Genomic DNA, 16,423 nt, shown 5'->3' with positions numbered 1-16,423 from the left:
ACCAGTCAAATTGCTGTTTAATTTTATACATTCTGCGTTTTCTGCAATTTTTTTTTTAAAATTATCTTCTGAAACTGAAGTTTACATTTGACAAAATATTAAAAATAAAAGGGTGCATATGAATATTTAGAAAAAACACTGCAAGTGAAGATTATAATCTTAAGATCTAAAAAAAAACTGTAAAATCAACAGGGAAGCATCCTAGTATAAAAATTGATAAAGAATGTGAGTCTTCAACTTACAAATGAGGAACTACAAATAATCAATACACACATGTAAAATGTGTTATTAATATGTTATAATACTGTTATCAAGCAAAAAAAGTACATTTTAATAATAATGTATCATTTATTGCCCATCAAACTGGGAAAGAATCAAAATTAAAAAATCAAGATAAAGGGATTGTGCGTTTTCTATAACTTTATTGAAGTATAATTTATACACCATATAATTCATATTTTGTCAATTTATAAGATCTCTCTCTCTCTCTATTTTAATTTGTGGCATTTTACAGTTCTAGTATGATATATCTAGTGTATTCCTTTTTACTCATCCTGGTAAGAATTTGTTTGGATTCCTGAATCTGAAGATTTGTCTTTCAAGATTTTTAGATTATTTTGGTATTTCAAGCATTTTCTTTCCTTCTCTATTGTCTCCTGATCCATTTATTTATTTTCTCACTCTATCCTTAATACTTTCTAACTTCTTCATTTTTATGTCTGTCAACCTGAACAGCATTCTGGATAATTTTTTCAAATAGTTTCATCTATTTTCCCAATTTTCTCTTCAACTGTATATAATCTGCAGTTTAATAAATTAAGTTTTAATTTTTCATATTTCACATATCAAAACGTAAAGTTATTTTTCAAACTATTTGTTTCTTACATAGAATTTATTTTATTTTTATTTTTTTAAATTGGAGTTCAATTTGCCAACATATAGCATAACACCCAGTGCTCATTCTATCAAGTGCCCCCCTCAGTGCCTGTCACCCAGTCACCCCCACCCCCCACTCACATAGAATTTTTTTTTTAAAGATTTTATTTATTTATTCATGAGAGACACAGAGAGAGAGGCAGAGACATAGGCAGAGGGAGAAGCAGGTTCCCTGCAGGGAGCCCGATGTGGGACTCCATCCCAGGACCCCAGGATCAGGCCCTGAGCCGAAGGTAGATGCTCAACCACTGAGCCACCCAGGCGTCCCCTTACATAGAATTTTTAAGTTTCCTTTTAGTAACTCTAAAACATTAGTTTTATTTCTTTTTATTGTCTGATAACATTAGGATTTTAAGTCTTTCATAGTCCATCTGTAGTTTCGTTTCTTATGATGTCTCAATTTTTGTATGTTTTGTCACTCTTTTTTGGTATATGTATGACCTTCTAAACTTCCTTAGAATTTTATCTGTGTGACAAATCTGTGAGGTCTAGGTTGAAGTAGAAGCCTTTGAGAAATGATTTACTTCTGTCAACTGATTAGGACATTTTCAACCCAAAGCCACTTTAGATTTTCCTTTGTTTGATGTTTTTCATACTGCACAGGTAGTCCCAATGTGAACCATCATGAGGTTATGATACAGAGGGGAGAAAAGCTGGATTCAACTCCCTTCCAAAGCTAAGGAGATATCTGAAGGATTATTCTTAAAAAATACACTGAATTGGTCCTGTGCTCTAGATGCTCTGATCTATATAGTGAACTAAAACTGCCATAGAATTGCTATGCTCTGTGCAAGGATCAGAAGATACTATAAGGAACCTGAAACGTGTTATTCAGATTGTGTATTATATGACTCATGATGCATGGGTATCAGCTATGATAAAACTCTTATATTAGATAATTTAGCTTATAATTTATAGCTAACTATACATGCTGGGTGGGAGGAGGGGAAAGGTGCCAGCTTCCCTGAGTGGAGGTGGTCATTCAACCAAGTCTGTCTCACTTATCTTTTGCAATGTGGTGCACTTCCTCTGAGGTTGAATCTGGATGTGCCTGAAGTACTATAGAACTGTCCTAAGAAAATGTTTATGCTATGTATGTTTTATTTCCTATCCTAAAACGATTTTAAAAAATTGTGGTAAAATACACACACCATAAAATCTATCATTTAAATTAATTTTAAGTGCATAGTTCATTGGCATTACTTACACTCAAATTATTGTGCAACCATCATCACTGTTCATCTCTAGAACTTTTTCATCATCCTATACTGATACTCTGGCCCATTAAACAATGATTTTCTATTCTACCCTTCCAGCCTCTGGTCCAATATTTTCTATTTGACTATTCTAGATACCTCATATAAGTGCAATCAGAATTTGTCCTTTTTGTGTCTGGCTTATTTCATGTCTCCAAGATTAATCCATGTTGTGTCATGTATCAGCAGTGCATTCATTTTTAAGGCCAATATTCCACTGTATGTATATAACACATTTTGTTTATCCATTCATCCGTCAATGGACTTTAAGTTGCTTCCACTTTTTGGCTATTGTGAATAATGCTGTTATGAACACAGGTGTACAAGTCTCTGTTCAAGTTTCTGCTTTCAGTTACTTTGGGTTTATACTCAAAAGTGGAACTGCTACATCATATGGTAATCCTATGTTTAATTTTTTTGAGAAACTGCCACACTGCTTTGAACAATAGCAGCACCATTTTATACTCCCAACAAAGGTTCCAGTTTTTCCACATCCTTACCTACCTTTTTTGTTTGTTCATTTATAATAGCTATACTAGTAGGTGGGAGGTAGTATCTCACTGTGGTTTTAACATTTCTCCAAAGATTAGTGATATTGATTACCTTTCATGTGCTTATTGGCAATTTGTGTATATTCTCTGGAGAAATATCTATTCATTTTTAAGTTGGGTTGTTTTTGTGTTGGAGTTCTTTATATATTCTATTCTAGGTATTCAATCCTTACCAAATAGGTGATTCTCAAATGTTTTCTCCCATTCTGCCATTTTGCTTTGTTGATAGTGTCCTTTGAGGCACAAAGGTTTTAATGATGATAAAGCCCAATTAAGCCTCCTTTTTATTGTTGTTGCCTGTAATTCTGGTATCATATTTAAGAAAACCACTCTAAATTTAACGTCATGAAGCCTTTCCTGATGTTTTCTTCCATGAGTTTGATAATTTTAGTTCTGGCATTTAGGTCTTTGATATGTTTTGAGTTAATTTTAGTATGTGGTAACATCATTCTTTTGCCTGTGGATATCCAGTTCTCCCAGAGCCATTTGTTGAAGACAGTACTTTCTTCATTGAATTGTCTTAGTACCCTTCTCAAAATCATTTGAAGTTAAATACACAAGTTTATTTCAGGCCTCTCTATTCTATTCCATTGGACTAAAAATCTGATTTAATTCTAGTACAACTTCTTAGATTATTGTAACTTTGCAGTCAGTTTGACATCAGGGAGTGGGAATCCTCCTACTCTGTTGTTCTTTTTCAAGGTTGTTTTGTTTCTTTGGGCCCCCTGGAGATTCCATATAAATTTTAGAATGGATTTTCTATTTCTGCAAGTTACACTGCTGTTTTTTGATAGGGATTGAATTAAGTCTGCAAATTGCTTTGGGTAGTATTGACATATTAACAATATTAAGTCTTCCAAACCATAAATATGGAGTTTATTTCCAGTCATTTAAATCTTCTTTAATTTTTGTCAGCAAAGTTTTATAGTTTTCAGTTACAAGTTTCTCATCTCCTTAAATTTTAATTACTAAGAATTTTATTATTTTTAACGTGATTTTAAGTGGAACTGTTTTCAAAATTTCCTTTTTGTATTTTTTGTTGTTAATGTATGGGAACACAACTGATTTTTGGATGTTGATTGTGTATCTTCAACTCTGTGAATGTGTATATTAGTTCTAATAGTGTGTGTGTATGTGTGTGTGTGTGTGTGTGTGTAATTGTTAGGGTTTTCTACAAATAAGATCATGTCAGAGAGAAAACAAATTTACGTCTCCCTTCCCATATTAGATACCTTTTATTTCTTTTTTCCTGCTTAATGTTTTGGCTATAACTTCTAATAGTATGTTTAATGAAAGTGGCAAAAGTGTGAATCCTGGTCTTAATCTTGCTTTGGAGCAAAAGCTTTGTCTCTCACCATTATGATGTTAGCTGTATGTTTTTAAATATAAGCCTTTATTATGTTAAAGTAATTTCCCTCCACTCTCAGTTTGTTGAATGCCATTAATATGAAAACATACTGAATTTTGCCACATGCTTTTTCTGGATGTGGTATATCACACATGTGTGTGTGATATATTACATTGGTTGCTTTTCAAATGTTGAACCACCCTTGGATTCTAGGGATATATTCCACTTGGTCATGGTGTATAATCCTTTTAATATACTGCTGAATTTGTTTTTGCTAGCATTTTGTTGAAAATTTTTACATCAATGTTCATAAGGGATACCGATCTGTAGTTTTCTTGTAGTTCTTTGTTGGGCTTTGGTATCAAGACAATGCTTTCCTCAGAGAATTAGTTAGGAAGTGTTCCCCTTTCTTCCATTTTTCAGAAGAGTTTGAGAAGGACTGGTGTCTGTTTTTCTTCAAATGTATGGTAGAATTCTGCAGTGAAGCTATCTGGTATAGCCATTTTATTTAAAGGTAGGTTTTTGATTACTAATTCAATCTCCTTACTAATTACAGATCTATATGATTTTCTTTTTTTTTTTTCCTGATTCAATCTGAATAGGTTTTGTGTTTGTAGGAGTCTGTCCATTTCATCTAGGTTATCCAATTTATTGGCATACAGTTGTTCACAGTACTCTCTTATAGTCCTTTTTATTTCTATAGAATTGGCAGTAATGTCCCCATTTTTGTTTCTGAGTTTAGTAATGTGAGTCATGTCTCTTTTTTCTTAGTCAATAGAGCTAAAAATTTTTCAGTTTTTGTTGATCTTTACAGGGAGTCAATATTTGGTTTAATTGATTTTTCTATATTATCATTCCATTTTCTATTTTATTTATCTCTGCTTTAATCTTTATTATTTTCTTCCTTCTGCTAGATTTGGATTTCTTTTTCTTTTTCTAGTTCCTTAAATTATAATGCTATGTAGTTGTTTTTGATATCTTTCTTTTTTTTAATGTAAACATTTACAGCTATAACTTTTCCTGTTAGCATTGCTTTCTGTGTATCATTTAAGTTTTGGTAAGAAACATAGAGCCAGAAGACAGCTGAATGATATTTTTTCAAGTGCTGAAAGAAAATAACTGCCAATCCAGGATTCTATATCTAGTGAAATTATCTTTCAGGAATGAAGGTAGAACGAAGATATTTCCAGATGAAGGAAAGTTACTAGAAGGCATTGTCAGCAGACTTGCTGTCAACCAATAACAACATCACAACAGTGACCAACACTTAAATAAGACTTATTATGAATCAGTTGTTGTTTCTAAGCATTTTATATGAACTCATGTAATCCAAAAAAAGGTTGTTACTATTAACATCCTTATATGCAGAGGAGAAAACAAAAACAAAAAAATGTTAAGTAGCTAGCGAGTAGTAGAGCTAGAATGCGATCCAAGCAGTCTGGCTTCAGAGATGATGGTCTTAACTATTATTTGATACTATCTTGTAACTGACTTACACATAATAACTGGAGGATATTCCATCACATAGATGAAAACCATTTTAAACAGAATTAGTAATTTAAAAATTATTTTTATTTAATGCTGCTCTCTAGAGATAAAAATAGGAAGGAGAGGCAACAACTTTCATATACTACTTAGAAAAAAATTCTAGGGAACCCTGGGTGGTGCAGCGGTTTGGCGCCTGCCTTTGGCCCAGGGCGTGATCCTGGAGACCCGGGATCGAATCCCACGTCGGGCTCCCGGTGCATGGAGCCTACTTCTCCCTCTGCCTGTGTCTCTGTCTCTCTCTCTCTCTCTCCCTCTCCCTCTCTCTCTCTCTGTGTGACTATCATAAAATAAATTAAAAAAAAATTCTATAGAATTAGGATGAAAAACTGATTTATCAACAGTAATTATAACTAAACATTTTTTGAGTACTTACTATGTGTCAGAAGTTATTTTAGGGTCTGAGGATGTAAAAATGAATATGATAAAGTCCTGGTTCTTAAGGATTTTATATAAATTAGGTAATACAAATAAGTACATAATTACAATATAGCATTTGCTATAACAGAAGCATGTACAAAGCCTAAGGTACATACAAGGTAAAAATGGTATAGAAATGAAACATCAATCTAATCATGGCTGTTTCAAAATATTAATTTTTAAAAGGCCTTGAAAATGTTCCCAAAAATGAACATTTAGGAAAATATTCCATAATTTCTTATGCATTACTCACATATACTACTATTTCTGTTTTAAATTTGAAAACAAATTCTCAGTTAAATCAGCAATAAAGAGAAAGAAAAGACAAAAGAATATGTTACTTTTGTAAATACAAAAAATAAATACTGTGTATTTATTTTAATTTTCAAAGCCTTCAGTATAAAGATGATGGACTTATTCCAAAGTATTTAGGATCAACTCCTGCTGATTAATTTTCCATTTACTCAACAGTCCAGTCCTCAGCAATTGTGTGGATTTGGAAGGTAAAAGAGGAATTAATCCAGAAAAATCTTTCAATAAGACAAAAAGTGATTCTACTATGCTGGATCAAGAAAGCTATAAAGAGTTACCTTAACAGTTGCAAAGAATAAGTTCTCCAGCTAAACTGTGGGATCCTTAAGGTGAGGACCATGCCTTATTTTTCTTTCTATCCATAGTATCCCTGATGGTTAATATGGGACCTAGCAAATAGAGTATTATGTTTGCTGAACAAGATTTTTTTACAAAAGAATTGATAAAAGTTTACTTTTTCTTGACTATAGTATTGTATGCCAAGAAAGAGTTCTTTTATGTTCAAAGGTCACTACTCAATTCCATAGAGTAAAGGGATCAAATGTGACCCTTGACCTCAGAAGTGTAGGCAATGTAAGAATGGTTTAAAAAAGAGCAGCCTGGGTAGAGCAGTCAACTGGGCATCTGATTCTCACTTTTGGCTCATGTCTGATCTCAGGGTCATGAGATCAAGTCCCACATTGGGCTCTGCGCTCAGCATGAAGTCAGTTTGAGTTTCTTTCTCCCTCTTACTTTGCTCCCCCCCGCCCCGTACTCTCTCTCTGAAATAAATGAATCTAAAAAAAAAAAAAAAAAAAAAGAACAGCATATAAGGATCAATATAAGCTCCTTAAAAGATCAGCACAGACTTTTAAATGTATAATTTCTACATGCTTTTGTAATTCATTTTTGCTCTTACTAAAATTAAATGTTCTAATATAGGACATGTGACAGCAAAAATAATACAGTAACTAATGACCAATTCACATTTCCCCGTAGCTGTGCTTCAAGTGGCTACCATTAACGGGATATAAAACCTGTCTAAGTAACAGAAAGGGCATCATGATTCATATTCCATGTGTTATATAGATATATTTCATTTTATATTCATATTACACATAGGATGAATAAGCAGCTATATATAACAATTATGAAACTGTGCAACTATAAAGTTGCTATGTATTTTTAGATTGCTCTGAGATCAACTGCCTATTAATCAATGCTCATTAAATCAACAGATCCTAAGTCGATACTTCTGTTTAACTTAAATGATGTATGTTGTCCTCATTAAAGGTTTTATTCTAAGAGTTACTAAAACAATTACAAAAAAATAACTGTCACAGAGAATGGATGTCAACATCTGTGTCAACAAAGGCATAATTTTAAATATACTAACTTAATATACTACTAATATATTAATTCAGCTTTTTATGGTCACACATGAATATACCTACTTACAAATTCTTAATATATGAGAATAACTTTAGGAAAAAAGTCTACTGTTTCATTTTATTAAACTAGCATTTGATGACAATTAATGAATATTTATCAATGATTACAAATAATCATACACAAAAATAATTTTACATCTTAATAAACTGGACTCTTCTCTGGGTTAGGATTGACAGCTTTCAGCAAAGTATAGTATCTTCTAAAAGTTTAACATACATGTAAAAAAAAAACTTGAAGGAAAATGGTCAAGATTTAATAAGGATACTAAGAGTCAACTCTGGGGGAAAAAAGGGAGAATATTTAAGTGTTATTGACTTAAATTTCTTATATTTATTAGTCTATTGTAGTGATTAGTGGTATGGAATTAATTTTCTTTGCAACATGTTAGTGCTTTCTTACCTAGAGAGCATGCCCAGAGGTGTAACATTAAGTGATCCCATCAGCATTGCCAGGGCCATCCCTGGCGCTTCCCGTTCTATTACTTCTTTTGTAGCCTGTAATTAAAGATTAAATAGCAGACTGAGTGAAATTAACCAAAATGAAGGAAGGCAGAGTAGTAAACTTAATTTAAAAAGTAATTATAAATATTGCTTTCTATAGACCATACTTTATAGTTCCTAAACATTGTATTTAAGGTATCAAGACCCGGTTCTTTGAGACCTTTGAATAAAAGCTGAGAACCAGGACCTCCAGAGAAATAGGATGTATTAGTAGACCTCTTTATCTCTTGTAAATCTCATCTAAGAACCTAAATTTACGACATAGCCTTAGATTGCTGTAATAGCACAATAGATTTTCACAGGGCAAGAAATCTGGGTATTTTTCAACTATTGCACATGAAATAATCCCTAAAACCTGAGATAATTTTGTATCTCTCCCAGATCTATTATTTTATGATATAATTAAAATGAACTCAGGAAGTCACCACATCAACTTTCTCATGTATTGGGTAGAAGAAAAACTCAATTTACCATCTTCATATTTTCAATATAAATTAACTATCTTATTATTGTAAAAAAGAATCAATGAGGTGGTAGGCTTTAACTATATAATAGAAGTTTTAAGATAGAGTATTCTTAAGACAAGGGTAGTCATTCTATTTCTTCTTGAAATAGAAGAAATAGAATAAAGAAGACAGCAAAGTTTCATTTTCTAAAGGTCAATCAAATAGATACATTTATAATACTGTGATGGTAAAGATATGTTTTAGGAATACAGGACTGACTCCATTCCTAATCTTCTATTTCTACAGATGTAACAGGTTACAATAATTGGGCGCAATATAGGAATAAAGATTGCAAAAAAAACAAAAAAACAAAAAAACAAAACAACAAAAAAAACAAACCCAAAACCTATTCCAGTAAATAAGAAGAAAGGCAAATGAAATAAAAGGCAAATTATGGAGGAATATAAAGAAAGGTTAATTTTTAAAAGTATTTTATTAGAAGTAGAGGGATATTATTAAATAAGATTGTAGCTCTGGGCAAAAATTAGTTAGGGCCTTGACAAAGTAAATAAAATCCATCAAGTACATGTTAGATGCTGGTTGATGTTATAAATAAACTTTTAAGACACATATAAATTAGTTGTTTAATACCTTATAATTATATAGAGTAAACGATTACCAGAATTGATGTGATCTACTGGTCTGCCGAATTCTAGCATAATGCAATATTTAACAATAGCAGAAATTTTAAAGAAATATTAACACTATCATAATGCTTTTCAATAAACCTGCCTTAAAAATACAGAATTTTTTAATTCTCTACGAAACTCCTAAATTCCTAAGTGTGAGAATTGATTACTTTCATTTAAATATATAGCTGAAAAATGTCAAGCTAGCATTATCTAGAATCTATCAGTTGTTTTCCAAATTCAAATATCTGGTATGATTCTGAGATCTCCTGAGAACAAACATTATTTCTGCATTATGAACTGCTTTATTGATGTTTACAACCTTTTCTTAGAGACTGTAAAACCGTAGAGAACAATCTTAAGAGAATTCTTTGGGTAGGACTAATAATTATTTCATTATCTGTTTGAAAAAGTCACAAGAGCAGTATTCAGCATTTAATCAACTTGGGATCCACGTAAAGATGATGTACTCCAAGTAAATTAACACACTTTATTCAAGGACAAATGAAGAAAATGTAAAAGTCGCTGAGAAGTCTTTTCACTTAAACAGATACTTCAAGTAATAACATTTATCCATACAACAAATATTTATTAAACATCTAATGGGAATCCCTGGGTGGCTCAGCGGTTTAGTGCCTGCCCTCAGCCCAGGGCGTGATCCTGGAGTCTCGGGATTGAGTCCCACATCTGGCTCCCTGCATGGGGCCTGCTTCTCCCTCTGCCTGTGTCTCTGCCTCTCTCTCTGTGTGTGTCTCTCATGAATAAATAATAAAATAAAATCTTAAAAAAAAAATCTAGTATTTACTAGGTATTATTCCAGGCATTGATGTTACAGTAGTGAACAAAACAAACTTTTAAGAGTGTGCAAACTCAGTGTTTGTATAACCCTGATTAATGAATTACATACGACAATTACCTGTAAGAGATGCAATTCACTAATTTCTATAGATTCTCTAAAATATACCACTGGGTTTGGTTGGGCCACAGTGGTCTACCTAGAATGCTTCTTCTCACTTTTCAAAGAATTGTTTCACTGTATGTAAGTAGATCCAATGAAATGGCTCAGTAAAACTCGTATTTATATTAGCAAGTATTTGAGGCCATTGTATGTCACATTGCACTGTGATCCTCTTTAGGGGGAGAAGAAACTTTCTCTGAAGTGTCATGTCCAGGAATGGGTACTCCTCTGTGTCACCAGTTTTGCTTTGTCTTTTAAAAAATTAATGGTTGTGAATCAAGTTACCCTTGAAAACAGAGACAGACTTATGGATACTTTTTAATACAGAACACAACTTAATTTCATCTTACTTTTCCTTGCTTAATTTCCCCACATTTATGTTATTAAAAGTTCTGTTTTTACATATTTGGGCAAACCATCCTAAATACTTTTCAGAGTATTAATACATATATAGATGATGGATAGATGGATGAATAAATGTATTCTTCATACAGAAATCTTCATTTTTTTCTAAACGTAATTTAGGGAGGGCAATTGATGGTGAAGCCCCCTAGATAATCTGGGCCTATAAACACATAGTTTCTTTATTTTAGACCATAATAGGAAAATATATACTGTGGTGATGCCACTAAAAGGCACTAATGTCTACAGTGGTGAGTGCTGAAGTTGTCAAACTCTTTCTAGGACTAGACACGAATCAACCTTTTTGATAAGGTCTTTCTAAATAATGGAAAAATAATCTTTTTTTTAAACATCTATAGCCAATATATCTTTTCAATAAAATATCAGAACCCTTCTATTTACTTTTTATTTATTTTCTCTCCTACTAAGGCTGGTAGAGCAGAAAGACTACATCTGTGACATCAGACAATTCCACCACACAGTTAAGCTTCATGAGAGTAAGAGCTGGATAGATTGCAGCACCTAGTACAGTGCCCCACTATAGTATGTGTACTCAATAAATACTTGTTGATTAAATATAGGATGAATAAATGAACCAATATAGGTTTGAAACCCAGCTGTATCACTCAGTTGCTCTGCGAATGAGTACTAAACCTCTTGGAGCTTCAGTGTAACTTATGAATAAAATAGAGATAATAACAAAACCTACCTACATGTTATGAGAATTAAATCACCTAGCATAGAATAGGCATTCAATACATGTCAATTCTCTTTATGCCTCTTCTTTCCAATTCTCCTTACATCCTTGCAGTTTTGATTATACCAGTTAGAGACCAGGAACAATACAAACATCCAGAAACCAAACCTAGAAAACAGTGGTTGAGAAGCAGAGATGAGGGGAAAGAGAATGGAGAGCAAAAACCTAAATGTAAGAACACTGGCAAATGGGGGACAGGAAGCAGATAACTGAAATCTTGGATAAGGGAACAAGCAACCAAATGAAGCATTGGAATCAGAAGATGGACAGGACAGCAAGAGCTGACTAAAAACATCTATAAACCATAAATGAAAAAGTACAACTAGAAGGCAAAGAGCAAGGGAATAAGATTTACTTTAGAATCAAATAAGAAAGTACTATCTATCTAAATTATTAGAAAATGGAAACAGAAGAATGGTTTTAATAGTTTAGCTTTATCTGTGCCTGTTAATGAGTATATAATAAGCATTCATTATCAACAGGCTGTTAATAATCAATGGAAAAAAAGAATGCCATTAAAAGTTTGAATTTTTTCTTAATCAGCTTAAAATTGTTTCCAACTTTCTTATACATTATTAAGTATTAAATTCTTTTTTTCCTCAAGTAATGGCAGAAGTTTATATTCTTACTTCAGATATAACCTTTTCTGAACTACTAGAGTCCAAAATAATAAAGTTCAAATGGATTTAGCCATTCTCTTTAAATAAAACATTTCATCTTTAACTTAATACTTTCTCAACTATGAAACTTGTTAAATACTTTCTAAACTACGAAACCTCCTATGGAAAATCACTTATCTTTTTTAATTTTATCAGTAACAGTTTCAAGAAAACATTAGTCAGGAAGTGCTTGAAAGACTGTTCAAATTGCAAAAAAGGGTGTCATAAACAATGATTTTATAGCCCAGAGAACTTGTCAATGAAATTCAGATCCATTTTAATTTCACAGGAAAAATAATCTTTAAAAATGTTATTGCTAAGAGGCAATGATGTTTAAATATGCACAAGACACATTAGCTAAATATAAATGTGAAGAAATTCCTCAAACTCATGGTGACTGTGAAAAACTACTTAGTGTAGATAGCGTTTTTAAAATTTTTCTAGACATATTTTTGTCAACAACATATAATTGATATATTAATATTTATATGTTTGTTGCTTGACTATATAGATTTAAGAAAATTTCCTCCTAACAATTATTGCAGTACTCTCTGATTAAATAATCTTGAATAACAAAGATTATCTTTGAAATGCCATCTAATAATGTTACTAATAATGTTATTAATAAAGCTAATCTATCAAGGTCGATATAGTTAGAGCAGTTGTTCTCAACCTTGAGTGTGCATCATAATGTCCTAAACACCTTGTTAAACACTGACTGCTGGGTCTCACTCACAGATTTTGATCAGAAAGTCTGGGTGGGGCCTCAAAATATACATTTTTTTCTTTTTTTTTTTAATTTTTATTTATTTATGATAGTCACAGAGAGAGAGAGAGGCGCAGAGACACAGGCAGAGGGAGAAGCAGGCTCCATGCACCGGGAGCCCGACGTGGGATTCGATCCCGGGTCAACCAGGATCGTGCCCTGGGCCAAAGGCAGGCGCCAAACCGCTGCGCCACCCAGGGATCCCCAAATATACATTTTTAATATGTTTCCATGTTATGCTCATAATGCTGTCAAAGGACCACAATTTGAAAAAAACACTGCAGATGGAATGAGGCAGATTAATGATTACGTGTATCACTTGATCTAATCTTCATGATTACCTTATATTCAACTTTAAAGTAGATTGAGATAAATGTGGAGTATTTATCAGAGTAAATATAGACTTAGAGAGGAGATAAATTAGGTAAAAAAATAGGCAGTTTGATGACACCCAATTAAATTTTCCTTTATTGTTTAAAGGGCAAACACATTAATTTTATTTTGTGCTTTAAAAAAGGGTTATAATAAACCATTCAGAGCCTACCTCTATAATTATCCTATGGTACAAAGAAGCTATCTTAATATATTCCTTTTTTCAGGACTACACATTATGGATAATACGTGTACATGACTAATTCCTGGGGATATTCAAGGAGCACTAGCTATAAATCTATTCCTTTCCTCTCTCATTTAAGGAAGAGAGTAGAATGAAAGAGTCACATTATTCTAAGGGAAGCCTTGAATTTATTCTAATTAATTACAATACTCATTTGCATATTTTGTTAATTTTATATTAGCTGCAAACACCTTTCAACCAATCATAACACATCAGTGTATCATAACATGTGATTAAGTGGTTGAAGGCTACTGTTACAAAGGAGAAGCTGCAACCAGGGAATGAAGGTAGTTATCTCAGTTTTACTTGGAAGATATGATCTTATTTATGTATTTCTTTTCCTCAGAGTTTTTAGCCTTCTTAAATATTTACATCTTCTTCCACTCCTAGAAGTAGAAAACTTCTCAAAAAGGAGACACTCTCAAACTGTTTGTCAGTTAAAGTTGTACAGTGTTTAAATAAGATTTTCATATGATGAAAGATAAAGGAGACAGTTTAATTGTACAAAACACACAAAAAAGAGTAAAAATTTAAGTACTGCAGCAATGCCATCTTCCATTTCATTCAGTGAATATATACTTTGCAGTGAGCATGAGATGCCAAGAGTCCCACAGTTCAACTCAGTTTACTGAGTTAACATATCACCATGCTAAGTAAGATTCTAATGTTTAAAGATAAATATTTCTTCTATGCCATGGGGTCTTTTTAAAGCAAGCCAACCAATATATCTAGCTCAACAAAAAGATCTATTTATTTATTTAAATTATTTTTAAAGAGACTTTATTTATTAGAGAAAGAGTGTATGTGCAAAAGAGAAAGAGAGAGAAAACAAGCAGGGGTAGAGGAAGAAGCAGACTCCCTGCTTTAGCAGTAAGCCTGATGTGGGGCTCCATCCCAGGACCCTGGGATCATGACCAGAGCTGAAGGCAGACACTTACCCAAATGAGCCACCCAGGTGCCCACAAAAGGATTTATTTTAATGCTGGAATAAAAACCGGGTTTTGGACTACTGAGAATATGGCTTTTCATGGGTGATTACAAGATTTCTAAGTGTTACTTTAACAATGTAAATCTCACCTTGTTTTCTAACATTTAGATCCCAAACCTGTTAACCAACTTGAGAGTATATAGCAAATACTTCTTAACTTTACAACTTTTCTCTTTACACAGTGAGTTATTTTTCACATTATTTTCCTCCTTTATCTAAACATTAACTTGATAATCAAATTATCCAATAAAAAAATCAGGGAACTCAGATGAGAAAATTATTTTTATAAGAGATTTTTATGAGAATACTTATCTTCATATTTCACTTACATAAATAGCACTACTTTACATCTCATTGCAGGGAAAGGTGAAAGAATAGTGATCTATGGATTATTAGCATTTTTATATCTGCAATATACATTTATTCACTTTTGGCATTATGTGAAAAATAATATAGTTTTCCTTTAAGGTACTGTGTTGGTAGCATATGTCTTTTAATCCATATAGAAAAAATGCTCCTCAAAAGCTGATATGTAGATATGAGAAAATATACTGTTTCTCAAATCTGAAGAAAGATGAAGTTGAAAGACGATATAATTTGAAATTGTACTAAATGGGGCTGTCTGGTTAGTTAACTAGTGAGAACATAACCCAGTCTCTATTCCAGCTACTCAGAAGTTTTTTTTTTTTTTAACGTAGTAAGTAGTGTATAATATAAACAGAAACATAACAGTTGCCTTAAAAAACTATACACTGAATCCTGACTTTAATAATGACACATAATTACTTGATATATCTAAAGCAAGTTTTAATATTCATATATATAACAATATAACTACATGTGCTTAAACATCTTAATTGAGAAAAAAAGAAACAATCTCCTACTTTAGGCCTATATGTACTATTTGGAGATGGCTCACTGCCAACTGATTTTAGAAAGCCTAAAACTCTGCTCTTTTGCCCTAAGATGTAATAATTCTCACTGTGGCCTAAGGACATGTAATTACCATGTTTAAAGTTCTCATTCTGCAAAACTGGATTTTCACCAGAATAGGCACATGTGATAAAGTGAGAGGAACAAGAAATAGATGAAGTAAAGGAAGTGGGATGAGTGGAAGAACTGTTGAAAGAAAAAAGCAAAAACAGCTCTTATTTTAATTATCATTATAAAGTGTATTTTTGTCATCTCATATCACCCTCAGTTTTAAAATTAGAAGTCAATTGGAAAGAAGAAAATAAGTCCTTCCTAAAAAGAAAGAAATCCAATATTTCTGTTTTGAAATAAACTTAACTAAGTAGAAGTTCCATTAGTAAAGATGAGAAAAAAATGTATACACTTAAGTATTTGGAGCCTATGGTATGCTGTAACCTGAGTTAAACAAGTTGCTCTACAGTTGCTCATCTAAAGATTGATTATAACCTCTCATTTAATGATTAAGCTTTTTATTTGTCCTCTATAACCTAACAGTCCTTCATTGTTCACATATTAAATGAGTATCAGCTTAGGCTTTTATGCCTCTGGAAATTTATTCTGTTTTCCATTTGTAAAAAGTGGTAATGATATTTATTACATTTCTTATAAAACTAAAGCATTTTTAGCTAACTGAAAGGATACAGAATATAATGTTAGTATGGGAACATACACTACATTAAATTTATAATGCTCTGAAAAAGACTTATTTCTCATGTTTACTACACTGGAGAACTAAACATGACTAATATTATTTAACTGTGTACTTCAATAATAGAAATATTCATATCAGAAGTTTTTTTTTTTTTTTAGAAGTTTTAATTTAAGGTGCTTTTCTTACAAAACACCTACCAATATTTTGTTTAAATAGTTA

General features: G+C 32.2%; 1 protein-coding gene and 1 long non-coding RNA gene across 15 annotated transcripts in view; one reads left to right on the top strand and one right to left on the bottom strand.

Annotated features, from left to right (window-relative positions):
- The window catches only part of GPHN (gephyrin), a 620,043-nt gene that overhangs the window by 266,325 nt on the left and 337,295 nt on the right, over nucleotides 1-16,423 (bottom strand). For 13 of the 14 annotated variants that reach the window (XM_077909682.1, XM_077909670.1, XM_077909673.1 and 10 more), the window contains one exon: nucleotides 8,199-8,293. In XM_077909682.1, coding sequence (XP_077765808.1) covers nucleotides 8,199-8,293 — 95 coding nt within the window. Of the gene's footprint in view, nucleotides 1-8,198; nucleotides 8,294-11,503; nucleotides 11,660-16,423 lie in introns of all 14 variants that reach the window. The other variant, XM_077909684.1, reaches the window with a different exon arrangement.
- Nucleotides 1-16,423, top strand: part of LOC144320765 (uncharacterized) — a 42,667-nt gene that overhangs the window by 18,734 nt on the left and 7,510 nt on the right. The window contains exon 2 of the long non-coding RNA XR_013386408.1: nucleotides 6,528-6,697. This is a non-coding gene — a long non-coding RNA (uncharacterized LOC144320765). The remainder of the gene's footprint in view (nucleotides 1-6,527; nucleotides 6,698-16,423) is intronic.

This window comes from Canis aureus, chromosome 9 (genome assembly GCF_053574225.1).
Source record: "Canis aureus isolate CA01 chromosome 9, VMU_Caureus_v.1.0, whole genome shotgun sequence".
NCBI lineage: Eukaryota > Metazoa > Chordata > Mammalia > Carnivora > Canidae > Canis > Canis aureus.
Note: the sequence above shows the minus strand (reverse complement) of the source record. Positions and strands in the feature narration are given on the sequence as shown.